The sequence below is a fragment of the Phocoena sinus genome, chromosome 2 (assembly GCF_008692025.1).
Source record: "Phocoena sinus isolate mPhoSin1 chromosome 2, mPhoSin1.pri, whole genome shotgun sequence".
NCBI classification, from domain to species: domain Eukaryota; kingdom Metazoa; phylum Chordata; class Mammalia; order Artiodactyla; family Phocoenidae; genus Phocoena; species Phocoena sinus.
This window is the reverse complement of record NC_045764.1, coordinates 141,248,282-141,266,739: the sequence shown is the minus strand read 5'-3', so window position 1 is coordinate 141,266,739 and position 18,458 is coordinate 141,248,282. Positions and strand designations below refer to the sequence as shown.

Below are 18,458 nucleotides of genomic sequence, written 5' to 3'. Positions count from 1 at the left end.
TATGTGTATTTTACCACAATTATAAAAGCAACAGCTCGGAATCTCAAGGAGGCCCCTGCCTTCAGACTGTATGAGCATCTGCAAGGATGCCCAAGTGACATTCCTGCCTGACTGCAACAGCTTCACCTCCATCTTTCCCACGGTGGACCACATCCAGTAACAATAAAGGGCTCAGAAAGCTGAGGCCCCAGAAAAGCAGAGAGGGCATCTCTGCCAGAGCAACGGTCCAGGGTGCCTTGTGATGGAATCTGAAGCCCAGTGCCTCCGCTCCAGCAAAGTACCGAGCTTCCCAGAGCCTCAGCTTCGGCCGTGCCCCCGAAGATGCAGTGACCTGCTGGATGTACAGCTCTGAGCCTGATGCCCAGCACAGAGCAACGGCTCCATAAACCATCAAAACAGTGATAATAATGGCAGTTGTCAAAAAGCACTTCCCAAGTGTCCACCTGTCAAGGATCCGGCTCTTAACAATCGACGTGCCAGAGGCTAAGATGCTCCCCTGGATCGCAGAATCTCTGGGGCCACCAGCGGCTTCACCATGAACCTGAAACCTTCTGGATACTGACGGAGAAGGCAGAGGAGATGATACAAAGGCTGAACCCACATTACCCCCCCTGCCCCCAGCTCCAGCCCCCTGTACAGGTCCCTGACTCACCCTGGCTCCAGGGGCACAGGAAATTCCCCAGGGCTGAGCCACCGGTGAGTCTCCCTAAGTTCCCTTCAGCACAGCTAGATCTAGATCAGGGCAGCACAGCAAGCAGGAAACGGTTCCCAGGTGAGGCAAACATAGCCTCAGGTGGACTTTATTCCCTAAGCAGATGGTGTGGCTCACAGGCAGGCCAGCCTGGAGCAGCAAGTCTGTGGAGGTGGGGTGGTGGCTGTGGGCTTTGGGAAGGTCAAGGACACTCCAGCCCCATCCCAGAGCACCAGAGCTCACCAACACCACTTTCCAGAATGTTCATTTGATTGCTGTTTCCATAGGAAAAATGTTCTAGAGCATCCCTCTCACCGCTACTGCCCCAAAGACTTCCACCTCTAGTTCTAAGGATCAGAAGCTACTAGATCACAGGCTAGAGCTATGAGGAGAAGGGTCTAGAAGTTACCATCACTCTGGCAGCCTTGAATTTGCCCCCTGGTTTTCTGTGCCTGTGCCCCAACCTGGAACCAGTGTCCCTACCTGTGCCAGCGCCCTTGGGCTCTGGCTTTGGCAAATGTTCTCTCTGCCTGGCCATTACTTCCTCCCTATCCACCCCACACCATACGGCGGCCCCCCAACCTGTGTCACTTATACCAACCCTTGGGTCCCAGAAGCCACCCCCATACATCCCCAGAAACCAAACCTGGGGGCCCCTTCTATGTACTCTTACAGCACCCCAGGGGTACCCCTATTGTAGCACTCTCTGCGTAAGACCCCCTGCCCTAGGCTGTAAGTGACCTAAGGGCAGGGGCCTTAAAAGGTGATCAGGCAAGTGGAGGATGTACAACTACTGAGCTAAAGTCTGGAGCGTTGAGACCTGTTTGCCATGCACGCTAGCCCAGCAAGGACCCTCTCAAGCACAGCAATTTCTCACTGCATGTCTCAGCTGGGGGACGGGGTCACCTCCGAGGTGCTCTGTGTGAGCCTCTCATTTTGCAGATGAGGACACAGTGGCGGCACTGGGGCCAGTCCAGAGTGCTCCCTCCCTCCAGGTGCAATGAAAGGATTAATTAACAGGATCATCTTGGTGAAACTGAGCATCTCAGAGGAGAGCCCGTTGGGAAATGCAGCACCACTGCTTTCTCCTACCTCCTCAAAAGAGCCTTTAAGATTAACCAGCTAGTCATTTCTACCCACCTGTGGCGTGTCATTTCAGTACAAAGAGAGACAAAGACCCAAACTCCGCCCCAGCCCTTAACCCCAGCCCTGTGGGACTCTGGTGTCCTTCAAGTCACGTGCACTGTCAGTCACACCACAGCCCCTCCACCCCTTCTCCCCCTCAGCCCCCCAGGCCTGTCAATCCCAACTAGAACAACGGGGTAGGGACTTACGACCTAAGACCTTTCCCAGATCAAACCTGGGATCAGTCAGCCCCTATGGGGATGCTAAACCGAAAAGGCCCAAGTCCCTAATGGATTTCACAGCTGGTCAGGTCACGGCCTTAAAGTGAAGGATTAGTCACAGCCACACACCCCACACACACACATACTCTCAGGGAGATTTATCTCTAAAGGGTACCTTCTGAGGGTCACTCTTTAGGGGCCCCGTTGCCATAGGGTGCAACATAAGCACACTTCAAAAGCCCAGGAACTAAAACATCTTTTCTATTTGGAGAACTTTTCTCTGGTTGCACACAGACATCTGCCTGCAAACCAAGATCATGTTTTCAAAGTAGTGCCCATGCCCAAATCCTCCTGGGGTTAAAAGAAAGCATAATGACTAACAGCTAAAAATGTTCCAAGTGCTGTAGACATTAACAAGACCTTTTCATCTCATAACATTTCTATGAGGTCAGTACTATTATTATCCCCATTTTACAGATGCAGAAACTGAGGCCACAGAAGAAGCATGCGGTAGAGCCTGGATTTGGACTCAGGCTTCAGTGTGCATGCTCTCCTGCCCCTGCCCGCTGCTGGCTGCCTCCCTGATGGATTTCACACCAGCTAGAACCACAGCAAAGGATTAGTCACAGCCCTGGATGCCATGGCTTTGCCTCAGCATAAGCCACGGGGGACATATTAAGACATAAAGGTCAGGGCTTTTAACGTGACATTTCACTTACCCCACAAAGGCCAATGGAGGTTAAAAAAAAAGAGAGAGAGAGAGTTAAGATTCCTTAAGGCTATTTCTAGACCTCCTACTATGTGACATTTGCCCATTTACCCTTTCCTTGGAACAACGTAGAAAAATACAGATTCCAGGTCAAAGGACTACAGGTCATGGAGAGGGGAAGAAGCACGAGGGCATAGGGATCGGACTGTAACTGCTCGGATGATAAGAGAAGCCCTACAGTGACCAGGAGACCTAGGATCATGAAGCTCGCTCTGTCTCTCTCTCTCTCTCTCTCTCTCTCTCTCTCTCTCTCTCTCTCTCTCTCTCTCTGGAAAAGAACACAGAGACCCAGAAAGGGAGGGATGAACAGCAAATGGGGCAGTGAGAGCAGACAAGGCAGAGTCCAAGTGGGACTGTTAGCAGACACCATTATATAGAGAGGGAAAAGGGACATCACACCTAATGTGAGTGCACTCTGGTCCTAAAAGCCCAATCCAACCATTACTGTGTGTGTAGTTCAGGCTCCCACAGAGACGGCGGAAGCACCGGCCCACGTGTTCCTGGGCGGAGGCAATCTTTCCTTCCTCTCCACGGAGCATCACCCCATATGGTAAGATTCACCCCAAAGCCAAGATTAGAACTCAGGTCTTCAAACTCATCTTGGAAGACACCGTCCGCTGGGGCAGTGCGCACGGAGAGAAAGTTAACAGACAGCAGTCAGATGTCCACGCCCACCCCGTTCCGTCACACTAGTCTCCAGTTCCCTAAGTATCGCTCCGCAGTGACCTCTTCCATCTTTCAACACAAATCAATCCAGTCAATCATCAGTCAGTGAGTCAGTCTTCTAGAAAACTCTGTATCTCCCACACCTGGGAAGCTCTCTTTGAAAGGGTCCTGTAAGACCTTTCTGATGGTCCCAATAAGCTGCTCAAACACGCACCTTTAAGCGTCGGGGCACAGGAGAGGAAGGGAGATCAATTTCCTTCTTTTTTTCAATAACTTTTTCTAAGTTTAATCCACACCCTTCCTCCACCCACACCTCTCCAGGTTATTGGCTCCACCAACGGGGACCTTCCCTGAACATCCCCGGGCAGGAACGCAAGCAGGCTGCAGCAGGCCCCTTGGATTCCCAGCACAGCTGACCGGGGCCAAGTCCCACATCCTCCTCTGCCCCGCGAGGACTCAGCACCGTGCCCCCGATCTGACCTAGCCTCCTGCCTCCAACAGAAAAAAGTGACCATCCAAACCCCACCATAGCCCCCATGTTCTGTCTTCAGGCCTCTTGTCACTAAGGCAGTAGGACCCTGCTCCCTGAGCTCACCCCCAGCTTGAGAAAGAACGGTCCCAGAGGGGAACTCACCTGGAACCTTCGGAGAACCTCTGCTTCTCTGGTCCTAGGGAGTCCCCCGGACTCAGCAACACTCCCTTCCGGCCCTCCCTCGGGGGCTAGTGGGCTGAGAAGGCAGGAGACCGGGAGGAGGCTGTGCAGGCTGGCGCTCTGGAGACGCCCCAGAAAACATTTTGGTTTGGAGAGGCTGGGTCCAGGTGCGGAGGCGGCTGACGTCATCCTTTCACCTACCACGCTTTGCCCCACACCCGAGAGGCGGAGCGCCACACCTGCTCTGGAGGCGGGCGGGGACCGAGAGAGGGGTCTCCCCCAAAGGCAGCTGCTCCAAAGTCCAGGGAATCACCGGGTACCGGCAAGCGGGCCAAGTCCTTCCCTGCTCGGGGGGCTGCATGCTGCGTGGCCCTCCTTCCTGACCTTCTTTCATCTCCCAACTACCGACACCTGCTAGATAGTCCAAAGGCTCTCCAAACAGGGGCAGCCACAGGCCTCTGGCTTTCCCCCTAACCCCTCAACTGCACTGTCAGGATGTGCTCAGAGAGCGTACCAGAAGGAAGCAACAGAGAAAAGCTACAGCTTTTCCAGACAAACAAGGCGGGAGCAATGTGAACTTCCACAGAGATCTCACCCTGAGATCCTGTGCCCAGCTGTGCTCTACACACACACACACACACACACACACACACACACACACACACACACACACACACAGAGACACACATGCATCCAGCTCAGCACCACTCCAGACACACTGCTGCCCAGCGCTGTCCCCACAGAAGCTGGGCTCTCTGGGGTCTGTTCCTACGGCTCCCCCGGCCAGCAGATGATGAGTAGAGCTGGCTGAGGTCATACCAGCTGAGGACACCTCTCACCACACCATCGAGGCTTTCCTGGGGATGGGGAGGATCCCTGAGAGGGTCTGGCCTTTGCCCTCTCCTTCTGACCCTCCTGTCCCTGCCCAGAGACTCAGAGGCCCTAAGCACCCTAAGGGAGGGCAAGGGAAGGCTCCCTAGGGACTGACTGTGTTCAGTGTGAGCAACGTGACTGCCACAGAGGCTGTGCGAAGTGTGACCAGGGTTTCTGGGCCACCCAAACCCAGGCCAGCTGGCTCAAATTCATTTTCCCTCGTGAATTCCTTTTCCCACCACCCAGGAATAGCAGGGGCCACCAAGTGTGGCTGAGCCAGCTGCTAGGAAGGAAAGGCTCTGGTTGCCAATGGAGCCTTCCCACCTGAATTCTGGGAGGGGGTCTGGACACACAGACTGAAGTCCAAAAAACTCCCTCGGCCTAGCCTTGGAAGGAAAGGAAAGCCCCTGGCATCTCGTTTCAGTGGGAGGACCACTCACCCACACCTCGCTGTCCCCACCACCCACAAGCTCAACAGCTGCTCATGTTGCTTCTCAAACCTGGAAGGTGTCCTAGACATTCTCTCCCTACACAAATTTGGTCAAATCATCTCCCTCAGAAAGGCCTCCCCAACCATCACCAACCCATCCGACACACACACCATTGCAGACTGAATAATGCTTCTCCCCCAAGAATATGCACATCCTAATTCCTGGATATAAGGAGCCTATGCACGTTACCTTATATGGCAAATGAGACTTTGCAGATGTGATCAAGTTAAGGATCTTGAGATGGGGAAGATTGTCCTAGATTACGTGGGTAGGTCTGATGTAATCACAAGGGTCCTTATGAGAGGGAGGCAGCAGGAGTCAGAAGCTGATGTGACAGCAAAAGCAGAGGGACAGAGAGTGAGAAGTTGGTAGATGCTAGGCTGCTGGCTTTGTAGATGGAGAAAAGGGACCCCAAGTCAAAGGATCTAGGCATCCTCAGGAAGCTGGAAAGGACAAGAGAACAGATTTTCCCCTGGAACCTCCAGAAGGAACATAGCCATGCAGACCCAGACTGACGTCTGACCTCTAGAACTATAAGATAATAAATGTGTGCTGTTTTAAGCCACTAAGTTTGCAGTTTGTTACAGCAGCCATGGGACGCTAATACACATGCACTTCTTTGAACTCTAATGAACCTGGGTATCACATAAAGCACTGGTCCTTGGGGGCTCTTATGTGCAGGTTTTCCTTCCAGACGAGATAATAAAACCCAGTGGGCTGGGCCTTCTTTCACCCCCAGAAGGCAATGCACACACTAGATGCTCAATAAATTCCTACAGGATTGTGCCTAGAGCACTTCACCACTCCCACAGTCAGGTGAAAGATAAACAGTAGTCAAAGTCAAGACCTGAGCCAGTTCCTCCTAGTCTAATGAGTTTCCACATCAGTCACTGCCAGCAAGTTTCCGATCCACCAAGAGGCACGCAGGAGCAGTGACCGCTCGTTCAGCCCAGCAGTCCCGTACCCTAGGCCCCAGACAAGGGACTGGAGCAGGGGTACCGCTGCCCTGCCATGCCACATATTAAATGACCAGCCACAAAAACTGGGAGAAGGGGAAAGTGGCCAAGGGACCACTTTACAGTTTGGAGAAGGGACTACAATAAAGTGATGGCCCTACAGATGCCCCAGGAAAAGCAGTCCACCAGGAGGTTTCACAGAAACACGTACCGAAGGCAAATGAGAATAATTACTGTTGATTAGAAATTGCTTTTGCTCTCAGCCAGGGTAGGTCAGCTTGCTCCCAGCACAACTTGTAACTAAGAAGGAAAACGACACAGACAGAATGTCCCCAGAAGATGGAGGAGCTAAAGACTGTGCTAGAAATCAGACAGCTCCAGTGTTCCCAGAGACCCTACCTCTCTCATCTCTAGGTCAAAAAGGCTCACAGGACCACCCCTCCTTATCAGCAAAATTCAGGGACCCAACGCTAAAAATTAGCCATCTAGTTGCCCCCCCTATGCCCACTGTAGGGGCTGCTTGTTTGGAGTCCTCTCGGCTTGAACCACACTTTCAAGAGTTGCAGCATTTACTGTTGCAACAGGTTCAAAGGCATTGGAGAATCTCAGCTGGAAGCAAGTGGGAACAGAGGGGCCCACTAGATCTGAGTTTGAGTACGTAGGAGTCCAGAGCAGAGGTTAAACGCACTAAACGGATTCACAGGCATTGCAGTCAGGCAATGTGGTTTGAACCTCAGCTCCTCCGTTTTGCTGGCTGTGTGTGGCCTTGGGCAGGTCACTTGACCCGACCAAGCTTCAAGTTCCTCACCTGTAAAATGAGCACAGCAGTACTACCAACCTCACTGGTCTCCAAGATTGAGATGATACAAGTAGAGCAATTTGTACAACTGACACACAGTAAACCCTCCATAAATGGTAGCAATGAGGATGATGGATGAATTACTATTTGCTCCACAGCACCAGGACAAGAGATTTTTCTGATGTGTGCCTAGAAAAGTTGACCTACATCTCAAATCAATAGTAAAGATATGGGTTAAACCTGGTGAACCAGCATGACCTAACCCTCCCCTCCCCACTCACCTCACCAATCATCCATCATCTATGATCCCAACATACATTCGGACCATGATATTATAAGGGCAAACATAAAGCAATTCGGCTGGAAAGGAAAAAGTCTGATATCTATGCCCCACAGAAGGTCAAACCAGAAGATGAAGTATGAATGAGTCACAGTCCTTTGCTGTAGCAGGCAGGGCACATTCCTCAGGGTTCCACAGGTAGAGACCGGCATGTTCAGCTAGGAGAGGAACAAAGCCATGGGGCACAACAGGCCTGAGGAGGAACAGAATTGAAGGTGATGTGAGGCGGCAAAAGCACAAAGAAGTGATCAGTAGAAACCATCCTTGACACTGGTCCTTGGGTTTTAAAGAAAAAACACAATCCATCTCCAGGGTGGACATATGGGAGAGCCATAAGGTACTGGGGAAAGCCCCATTTCCTAAGTCACAGGGAATATCAAAGAGGGGAAAGCCGCAGAATGTGTATGAACAGCCCTGGGACTCCAGCCGGCACAGCTCAAAACCAGTGCTAGCTCTGCTCCTAACTCGCTGGACGACAGGGAGCAGGGCAGTGAGCCACCTGTGCCACAGGGTCTGCCGCTCATTTAGGGATTAACACTGCTGGCCCGTCCCAAGTCATGAGCTTCAGAATTCACTGAACCATATATTCAAGCATCTACTTTGCACAAGGACATTGCAGCCTTGTGGGTGACACAAAGATGAATCACCCACAGAGCCCGCTCCCAAGAGCTGATATTCTACCAGGAGAAACGAGACAAGCACATCAATAACAAAAGAAAGCAGGGACTTCCCTGTTGGTCCAGTGGTTAAGACTCTGTGCTTCCACTGCAGGGGGCACGGGGTTCGATCCACGGTTGGGGAACTAAGATCCCACATAATAATAACAAAAGGAAGTAGAGGGTGGTGTTGGAGCCACGTGGGAGGTCAAGACAGCCTCCAGTCTGGGAATCGCTCAGCACTTCCAAGCATGATGCTAGGCCCTAGGGATATTGAAAGGAAAAAGACACTGCCCCTCTGTCTTTGAGGAAGAGAATTCTAGAAGGAAACATAGTCATATCTGGGGAATTCCCTGGCAGTCCAGTGGTTAGGACTCTGCACTCTCACTGCCCAGCTTCAATCCCTGGTCAGGGAACTAAAATCCCACAAGCCACACAGTACCAAAAAAAGTAATAATAACAAAATCATAATTTAAAAACTAGTTATATCAACAGATTATCCACAAAGCAGTGCCTCAAGTGCTGGTACGGGAGTACACGTAAACTCTGCTGACAGAAGCGGGAGTAGCAAATGCGGCCTGGGGGACCCGGCAGCTTTAAAGGAGGTGAGGTTTTAGCTGAGTCTTGACTGATGAGTAAGCTTCTGCCGGGTGAAGAACAGCTCTGAGGGCATCTGGTGCAAGGGTGGCAGCATGGGACAGTGGAGTCCCGAAAGGACCTGGACCGCTCGAGGATCTGGGGCGTCTGGCAGCAAGTGGCGAGGCTGGAAGGTAGGCCGAGGACAGACCGAAGGAACTGTGGGGAAGGGCACACCCAGGCCAGGCCTGGAAGAACCATCACCGAGACTCCAGGAGACAAGGTGTGAGAAACTGCCCTAAAAAGGTACAGACCGCCAGGTGGGGCTATGGCCTCAGGGATCTATACAGCCAGAGTGTTCATGAAGAATCCCGAGGCCCAGGAAGGTGCTGACTGTTTACAGAGAGCTTCAAGGAGGAAAGAGACAGTCAGGGAACATATGCTAGAAAGAAGTATGACACCTATCCCAACCCCTGTGAAGGGGGAAGAAACGAGGCCCCCAATAAATGTGGAGATATGAACCTACACATAAATGCAATGCTCCTAAAAACAGGGGGAGAACACCAAGTCTAGGAACTGAGATACCAGGGCTTAACCAGAAGGGAATCTCCCACTGTGATTCTATAACAGCAGCTCCCAGCTGGCCTGGGGGAGCAGTCAGTATACATCTTACCACCTGAGGGTTTTTCCCTTCCCCAAAGTCTCACTTTCCCTCCCCAAGCAAATTAGAATTAGGGAGGCTCCCCCAAACGCACCTTGGTCTCCAATTCCAAGCAAGAGCACCCAGACCCGGAAAAGTACGTAAATGTGAGCAGCCCCCTTTTAGTGAACTGCTACCATCAGTCATGCACCCTGGTCCTCCCTGGCCCTCGGGCACAACAGCAAGAGAAGAGCTCCGACCAACACCTCCTCTTTGCCCTGGATGCTGACCTTGGGCCTGGCACCCGACCCAGACATGTTAGGAAAGTGGATTTTCCAAGTCAGAGCTTATAGTCTCACACAAGGTCAATTCTCAAAGGCAGCCAGCCCTTTGGAGAGCAGGGCCTCCTGCACCACCCTGTCCCCCAGGGATCCCTATCCCACTGCAGGAGAGAGGGAGAGGAGAGGGCCCCTCTCCACACCACAGCACCTGCCCCCACCCCCCAGGTCCCTGCCTTCCCTTCTAAGGGGCCTCAACCAGGGAGGCCCGGATGAGAAAACTCATCCAACCAGTTCCCTGGTGGGAGGAGAGCAGCTTTCTCCCTCAGCTGAGAGGTTACACAGACCAGACTTCAGACAGGGGGGGCAGCTGTCTCCAAACCCCAGATTCTGGGACGAGCGGGTACACACATGGCATGGCGTGGCATGGCCCAGGCAGCAGAGTCCTGCTCCTGGAAAATCAAGGCCTTGACTCAGGGTTGAAAGTCAAGCCAAAGCAGAGTGGCAATCTGCCCCCTGACCTCCCTGCTCCTGCAGCCCAGAGCTCTGCAAGTGGTGGGCACCGCCCCGGCCTGGGCACCAGGGAAAAGACAGGGTGGGTGGGGAAGAACTTCCTTTCACCTGCTCCACTGCCACCCCTTGATTTTATCCAAAATAACCACCCTCTGTGGATTCTGAGAAAAGGAAACTTCAGGAAGAAATGGGAGATCAACTCTGCTTTTCCCAGTACGTGCTGGGTCCCTCTAGGAACAGCCCCGTTCTCTCATCACACAACTCCGAGGGTTCAGAGATCAGAAGCCCCTCAGAAGCCCCTCCGAAGCCCCTCGCAGAACCACTTGCAATCGCCTCTAAGAGGAACACAGGATTATCTTGCTCTTACCTGGCCTCGATGGACAAATGCACTGGAAGAAGCCAGGACAGGACTAAAAAGAGACCAACTCTCCTACACCCATCCTTAGTTTCTGAAGCCCCAAGGGAGACATTTACCTTTTGCCCCAAAGCCTGTGGCCAGCCAGATTTTTCACAAGACAGTTTGGCAAGACTTGGAGGCCTGGAGTTGGGATAGTCCTGGTCATGCCCCACGTACACCCCCTGGCCTGGCCCAGCCCGGCACCTACCGCTTTTCTCAAAAGGGCTCCCATCCGAGCACCAGGAGAGCCGCGTGGGGCCGGGGAGCTCCATTCTCCCTAAGCACCAGGAGCCAAGCAGTTAACAGGCTTGGGGCGAGCAGAGAGCTGCCACCAACAGCCTTGGGAATTAAAGTGCCCGCCGCCTCCTGCAAAACCTCTTCAATAAACGTCCTATTCAGAATCGGTTGCGCGTGTGGGTCATACTTTCTGCATTTCTTTCATTCCTGACTCCTGGGGGGCCCCTAACAGAGGAAATGGAGCTTCCCACCCCAACTCAGCAGGTCCCTGGCTGGGTGAGGACCCAGGTCACAGCCGGGCAGGTGAGAGCCGCCAGCCGTTGAGCACATGCAAATATCTATAGCAATTAAAGTCAGGGGACATTAACTGCAGGAAGTCAAATACTGAAGACACTTGAACAAAGCCAGATCATTCAGCAGCACGACAATGACCCATTTATGCAGCTCCTCCCTCACCCCAGGACCTCAGAGCCTGAGGATATTAACCCTTACAACAGCCAGGGGCAGAGGGGGGAGGGGCGGCAGGCAAGGATTGGGTATTATTTCCCCGTTTTACAGATCAGGAAACTGAGGCACAAGTGGCTCCCAAGGTGCCGGACTGGAATAATATCTACTAGTATTTTATTAGAGTGTAGCAGGCATTGTGCTAATAAACACATTCTCTAGGAACTCTCCTTACCATAACCATATGAGGCAGAGCCATTTACTCACTCACCGAAAGCTGTGCAGCAAGGCAAGTGGGAAAGCCAGGGTTTGCTGGAATTCCAGTGCTTGTCACCATTCCCCAACCCCAAAACCAATGGGGCCAAGAGATACAGCCAAAGACGAATGGAAAGGTGCCATCCTTAGCCCACATCATGGGAACGCCCACAGGCACTTTCTGCCCTTTTACAAGTAACACTACGCTCAGACCAAGTTCCTACAGCATGGGGCAACCTCAGAAGGAGGCCAAAATGGAGTCACCTGGGAATTCGTAACTTGCCCATAGATCCCTCCAGAAACCACTTATGTGACGGCATGTGACCCAGGGGCCAGCACGCAGATTGCCTTCTCTACCGAAAGCTATAGCAGAAGCGCTAATCTACACAGCAGACTCACTGAGTGGGCAAGCGTCCTAACCTATTTTCTGTGTGTGATGTCTTCTTAACTCAATCACAGCCTCCTAAAGGTAAGGACCAGATCTTCCCAGGGTTTTGTGCATTTTCTTCCCCCAGGGCTTCTGGCACTCAAATCCCTATTACTGATTGATTTTAGCAGCTGTGGAACTCATGCCAGAAGAAGGCTGAAGCACACAGGATGGATTGTATTTTCTGGGCTCTTATAATGGGAGAAGAAGACATCTCCAGTGGAAGTCCAGAAAAAGGTTTGGGGATGAAGAGGCAAACTGTTCACCTCTGCTGCCTGGTCAGACTCAGCCCAGCTGAAAGTTGCAGCATCGGGGCTCAGATGACTTCCATCTAAAAACAGGACTACTCAAACTCACTCAAATTTATGGACAGTATAAACCACATGCCAGTTGCTGGGGACGTAGCAGTGAATAAGACAAATCCTTACTGGGGACTTCCCCAGCAGTCCAGTGGTTAAGACTCTGGTGCTTCCAATGCAGAGGGCACGGGTTCAATTCCTGGTTAGGGAACTAGGATCCCACATGCCACGTGGGGTGGCCAAAAAAAAAAAAAAAAAAAGACAAATCCTTACATTCCAATATGGAGGAAGGTCACAAAAGATAGACAAATAGCTAATATATTTCTGAATAGCGATGCGTTAACAGTGATAAGATAAAACAGAAGAAAGGCAGTAGAACTGGGGGGGTTGGAGACATTCAGGGAGGCCTGGGAAGGCTCTGAAAAGGTGACTCTTAGGCAGAGATCTGTATGACAGGAAGCAGCCAGACATGCAAAGTTCCTCTGCCAGTCTTTTCCTCTACCCCACCTCAGCCACTCACCCACACATTTGATATGTCCTAGACCTCATCATCACAATAAGTGCAGACTTCCAAAATACCTTGCTTTTAAGCATCCCACTCTTTGCAACCCAATGAAGAGGAGATCAGTATAAAATTACAAACCACACAATAAAACAAACCATGACAAGCGAGTCAGAAGATGGAAAAAACTGGTACTCCAAAAGCTAGAAATAAAAGAAAAATCTGAAAAAGACTTTGAAAAAGTACTGAATGGAAATAAAATACAGTTGACCTTTGAACAACACGGGGCTTAGGGGCACCAACCCCTCACACAGTAGAAAATCCGCATATAACTTTACAGTCAGCCCTCTGTATCCACAGTTCTGCATCCGTGGATTCAACAAGCTGCAGATTGTGTAGTATTGTACATATTTATTGAAAAAGATCCACATATAAGTGGACCCACGCAGTTGAAACCCAGATTTTCCACAGGTGAATTGTATACCATATTGACATTTCAAACCCAATAGGTACGTTCAACAGAAAATCAAATACAGCTAAAGAAAGAATTAGTGAAATGGAAAAAAAAAACTGAAGAAATTATCCTGAAGTAGATGCAAAGAATAAGAAAATATAAACATTAAGAGACAGAGGTCCAAAAAAAAAAAACCAAAGAGACAGAGGTCCATAGAGTTCTATAGGAAGAAAAAGGAAAGAATAGGGGAGAGGCAATTTTCAAAGACAGAATGTATATGAATTTTCCAGAACTGAACATAAAACATTTGTCCTCATATTGAAAGCACGACTAAGTTAAATTTAAAAGAAGTTCACATTTAGACACATCATCCGTAGTATAAACGCAAAACATCAAAGATAAAAAAGAACTTCTTAAAGGATTATAAGGAAATACCATGAACAACTCTATGCCAATGAATTAGATAAGTTAGATGAAATTCCTAGACAAATCCTTAGAATGTCATAAGCCAATGACTGACTCGGGAAGAAACAGAAAATCTGAAGAGACCTGTTAATAAGTAAAGAGACTGAATTAATAATTTTTAAACTTCCAATAAAGAAAAGCTCAGGACTAGATGGCTTCACTAGTGAATTTACCAAACATTTAAAGAATTAATAGCAATTCTTCACAAACTCCTCCAAAAAACAGTAGAGAAAGGGACACTTAACCCATTCTATGAGGCCTGTTATCAAGACCAAACAAGATATCACAAGAAAAAAAACCAGCTACAGTCCAACATCCCTTATAAGTGTGGCTGTAAAAATCCTCAACAAAATACTAACAAACTGAATCCAGCAACATATAAAAAGGAGCATACACTATGACCATGTGAATTTATCCCAGAAATACAAGGTTGGGTTAACATCCAAAAATCAATTAATATAATTTTAAATATTAATAGAATAAAATATAAAAACCACCTGATCACCTCAATAGACCCAGAAAAAACATTTGACAAAATCTGACACCCTTCCATGATAAAAACACCACACAAACTAGGAACAGAAGGGAACATCCCCAGTCTTACAAAGAACATATACAAAAAACCACACAGGTGTTTCATCTTAATGGAGAAAGAAGGAATGCTTTCCCCCTAAGATTAGGAATAAGACAAGAATGTCCCCTCATGATACTTCTATTCAACACTGTACTGGATTCTAGCCATGAAAATTAGGCAAGAAAAAGAAATAAAAGACATTCAGATTGAAAAAAAAGAAGTAAAACTATCTCTATTCACAAATGACATGATCTTATATATAGCAAATCCTAAGGAATCCACTAACAAAATGATTAGAACTAATGAAAGAGTCCAGTAAGATGGCAGGATACAAGATCAATACACAAAAAATCATTTCTACTCCTATATACTAGTAGTGCACAATCCAAAAAATGCAATTAAGGGGAATTCCCTGGCAGTCCAGTAGTTGGGACTCCACGCTTTCACTGCCAAGGGAGCAGGTTCAATCCCTGGTTGGGGAACTAGGATCCTGCAAACTGCATGGTACAGCCCACCCCACCCCCCAAATGCAATTAAGAAACAAAACAATCCCATTTATAACATCAGCAAAAGCATTAAAAACTTTGGAATATATTTAACAAGAGGAGTGTTAAGACTTGTATACTGGAAACTATTGAAAGAAACTAAAGACCTGAATAAATGGAAGGACATCCCATGTTCATGGATCAGAACACTTAACATTCTTAAAGTTAGCAAAATGATCTACAGACTCAATCCAATCTCTTTCAAAATTCTAGCTGGTATTTTTGTAGAAATTGACAAGCTAATCATAAAATTTGTATGGAAAAGCAAGGGAGCCAGAAAAACAATCTTGAAAAAGAACAAAGTTGGAAGACTCACAGTTCCCAATTTCAAAACCGACTACAGGGCTTCCCTGGTGGCGCAGTGGTTGAGAGTCCGCCTGCCGATGCAGGGGACACGGGTTCGGGCCCCGGTCCGGGAAGATCCCACATGCCGCGGAGCGGCTGGGCCCGTGAGCCATGGCCGCTGAGCCTGCGTGTCCGGAGCCTGTGCTCCGCAATGGGAGAAGCCACAACAGTGAGAGGTCCGTGTAACACACACACACACACACACACACACACACACACACACACACAAAGAGTACAAAGCTATAGTTACCAAGGCATAAAGATACACATATAGATTAATGCAACAGAATTGAGAGTACAGAAATAAAACCTCACATTTACAGTCAATTGATTTTCATTAAGGGTACCAAAACCATTCAATAGGAAAACAATCGTCTTTTCAACAAATGGTGCTAGGACAACTGTATATTCACATGCAAAAGAATGAATTTGGATATCTAGTTCATACCATACACAAAAATTAAGTCAGGGCTTCCCTGGTGGCGCAGTGGTTGAGAGTCTGCCTGCCGATGCAGGGGACACAGGTTCGTGCCCTGGTCCGGGAAGATCCCACGTGCCGTGGAGCGGCTGGGCCCGTGAGCCATGGCCGCTGAGCCTGCGCGTCCGGAGCCTGTGCTCCACAACAGGAGAGGCCACAACAGTGAGAGGCCCGGGTACCGTAAAAAAAAAAAAAAAAATTAAGTCAAAATGAATCATAGGGGCTTCCCTGGTGGCGCAGTGGTTGAGAGTCCGCCTGCCGATGCAGGGGACACGGGTTCGTGCCCCGGTCTGGGAGGATCCCACATGCCGCGGAGCGGCTGGGCCCGTGAGCCATGGCCGCTGAGCCTGCGCGTCCGGAGCCTGTCCTCCGCAACGGGAGAGGCCACAACAGTGAGAGGCCCGCGTAACGCATAAAAAAAAAAAAAAAAAAAAAAAAAATGAATCATAGACCTGAATATAAGAGCTAAAACTATAAAACTCTTAGAAGAAAATATAGGGGTAAATTTTTGTGAACTTGGATGAGCAATGGTTTCTCAGATACAACAGCAAAAGCACAAGCAACAAAACAAAACAAAAATAGATAATTGGACTTCATCAAAATTTAAAACTTGTGTTTCAAAGGGCACTATAAAGAAAGTGGACTAGATCATTTCACAATGTATACGAATATTGATTGAATCATTAAGTTGTACACCTGAAACCAATAATGACATATCAATTACACCTCGATTTTTTTAAATTTTTAAATTAAAATTTTTAAAAGAGAGAAAAAGGAAAGTGAAAAGACAAACCACAGAATGGGAGAAAATGTTTGTAAATCTGATAATAGACTTGTATCCAGACTATATAAAGAACCCTTACAACAATAAAAAAAAAAAATTTTTTTAATCGGCAAAATTTGAATAGATATTTCTCCAAAAAACATATACAAATGGCCAATAAGCACAAGAAAAGATGCTCAATATCATTAATCATTAGGGAAATGCAAACCAAGACCACAACTAAATCTACTTCCTACTCACTCTAGGATGGTTAAAATTAAAACCATGTTCAATAACAAGTAATGGTGAGGATGAGGAGAAATTAGAACCCTTGCTCATTGCTGGTAAGAATGTACAATAGGGCTTCCCTGGTGGCGCAGTGGTTGAGAGTCCGCCTGCCGATGCAGGGGACACCGGTTCGTGCCCCGGTCCGGGAAGATCCCACATGCCGCAGAGCGGCTGGGCCCATGAGCCATGGCCGCTGAGTCTGCGCTCCGCAAAGGGAGAGGCCACAACAGTGAGAGGCTGGCATACCGCAAAAAAAAAAAAAGAATGTAAAATAGTGTAGCCTATTTGGAAAACAATTTAGCAATTCCTCAAAAAGTTAACTTGTAAATAATCATCTCCCCATAGGTCATATAGAAGCTAGGGGATCTATATGCTGCGTACAAAAAGTTGTACACAACTGTTCATAGCAGCATTATTTATAATACCAAAAAGTGGAAACAGCTAGAATGTCCATCAACTGATGAATGGATAAACAAAATGTAGTATACCCATACAATGGAATATTATTTGGCAATAAAAAATAATGAAGAACTGATAACATGCCACAACACGGATGACTCGAAAACATTACATTAAATGAAAAAGGCTGGTCAATACAGCTACATATTGTATGAACTCATTACATAAAATGTCCAGAATAGGCAAATCTAGAGAGATAAAAGTAGATTAGTGATTGCCTGGGGCTAGGGGATGGAGGAAATAGGAAATGATTACTAAAGATACAGGGCTTCTTATAGGGGTAATAAAAATGGTTTAAGATTACATAGTGGAGAGAATTCCCTGGTGGTCCAGGGGTTAGGACTCGGAGCTCTCACCCAGGTTTGATCCCCGGTTGGGGAACAAGGATCCCACAAGCCAAGCAACAGGGCCCCCCGGCCAAAAAAAAAAAGATGCGGGGATAGCGGGGGTGGTTGCACAACTCTGAATATATACTAAAAACCACTCTACATGGGTGAATTTAAGATATGTGAAATATATCTCAATAAAGTTATCAATCAAATCTTAACAGTAACAAGTCAGCAGGAAAAGCATAGACTGTTCAATAACAAGTACTGGAAAAACTGGCTATTGCTCTGGAAAAAATAAAATCAGTTCCATCTTACAGGGTTGAGTGGTTCTCAACCTTGGCTGGACATAAAAGTCACCTGGGGCATTTCATAGCCACGCCTAGGCTCCACCCTGAGATATTTTAATTTTATTGGTCTGATCTGAAATGAGGCTCAGACAATCGTACTTTCTTAAAAAGCTCCTCATGAGGCTTTACTATGTAGCCAGAGTTGAGAACCATTGTCACATAAAAGAAATACATTCCAGATGAATTTAAAATGTAAGTGTGGAAGCAAAATTTAAAAAGAAAATAGACTAAATATGTTTCTGTAAAATCAGAGTAGGAAAAGATTTCTTGAATAAGATGCAGAAAGTATGAAGAAAAGACTGGCAAATCTGGCCACATTAAAATTAAAACTTCCCTATGAAAAATGACATTAATAAAGTTAAGACAATCCAGAGCTATATGTAATGAATATAACCTACAAAAGATTATTTATTATCATTTATTTAGCATACCTACATATATATATATATATATATATATATATATATATATATACACTTTTTAACTCCTAAAAATCAACAAGAAAAAGAAAATGGCAATTAAAACTCTGAAAAAGTACCAAGAACCTCTAACTTGTCACAGGGTGGGGAGCTGGGAGCAAGGGAACAGATGTTGGAGACTTTTC

General features: G+C 47.9%; 1 protein-coding gene across 4 annotated transcripts in view; it reads right to left on the bottom strand.

Moving 5' to 3' along the window:
* PLEKHG3 (pleckstrin homology and RhoGEF domain containing G3) overlaps window positions 1–18,458 on the bottom strand; it is a 42,734-nt gene that overhangs the window by 16,059 nt on the left and 8,217 nt on the right. Inside the window, exon 1 of one of the 4 annotated variants that reach the window (XM_032618684.1) lies at window positions 10,852–10,948. The exons of 2 other annotated variants lie outside the window; for them this stretch is intronic. In XM_032618684.1, the coding sequence (XP_032474575.1) occupies window positions 10,852–10,875 (24 nt within the window). In that variant the 5' untranslated portion in view covers window positions 10,876–10,948. Of the gene's footprint in view, window positions 1–443; window positions 464–10,851; window positions 10,949–18,458 lie in introns of those variants that run through there. One more of the 4 variants, XM_032618706.1, reaches the window with a different exon arrangement.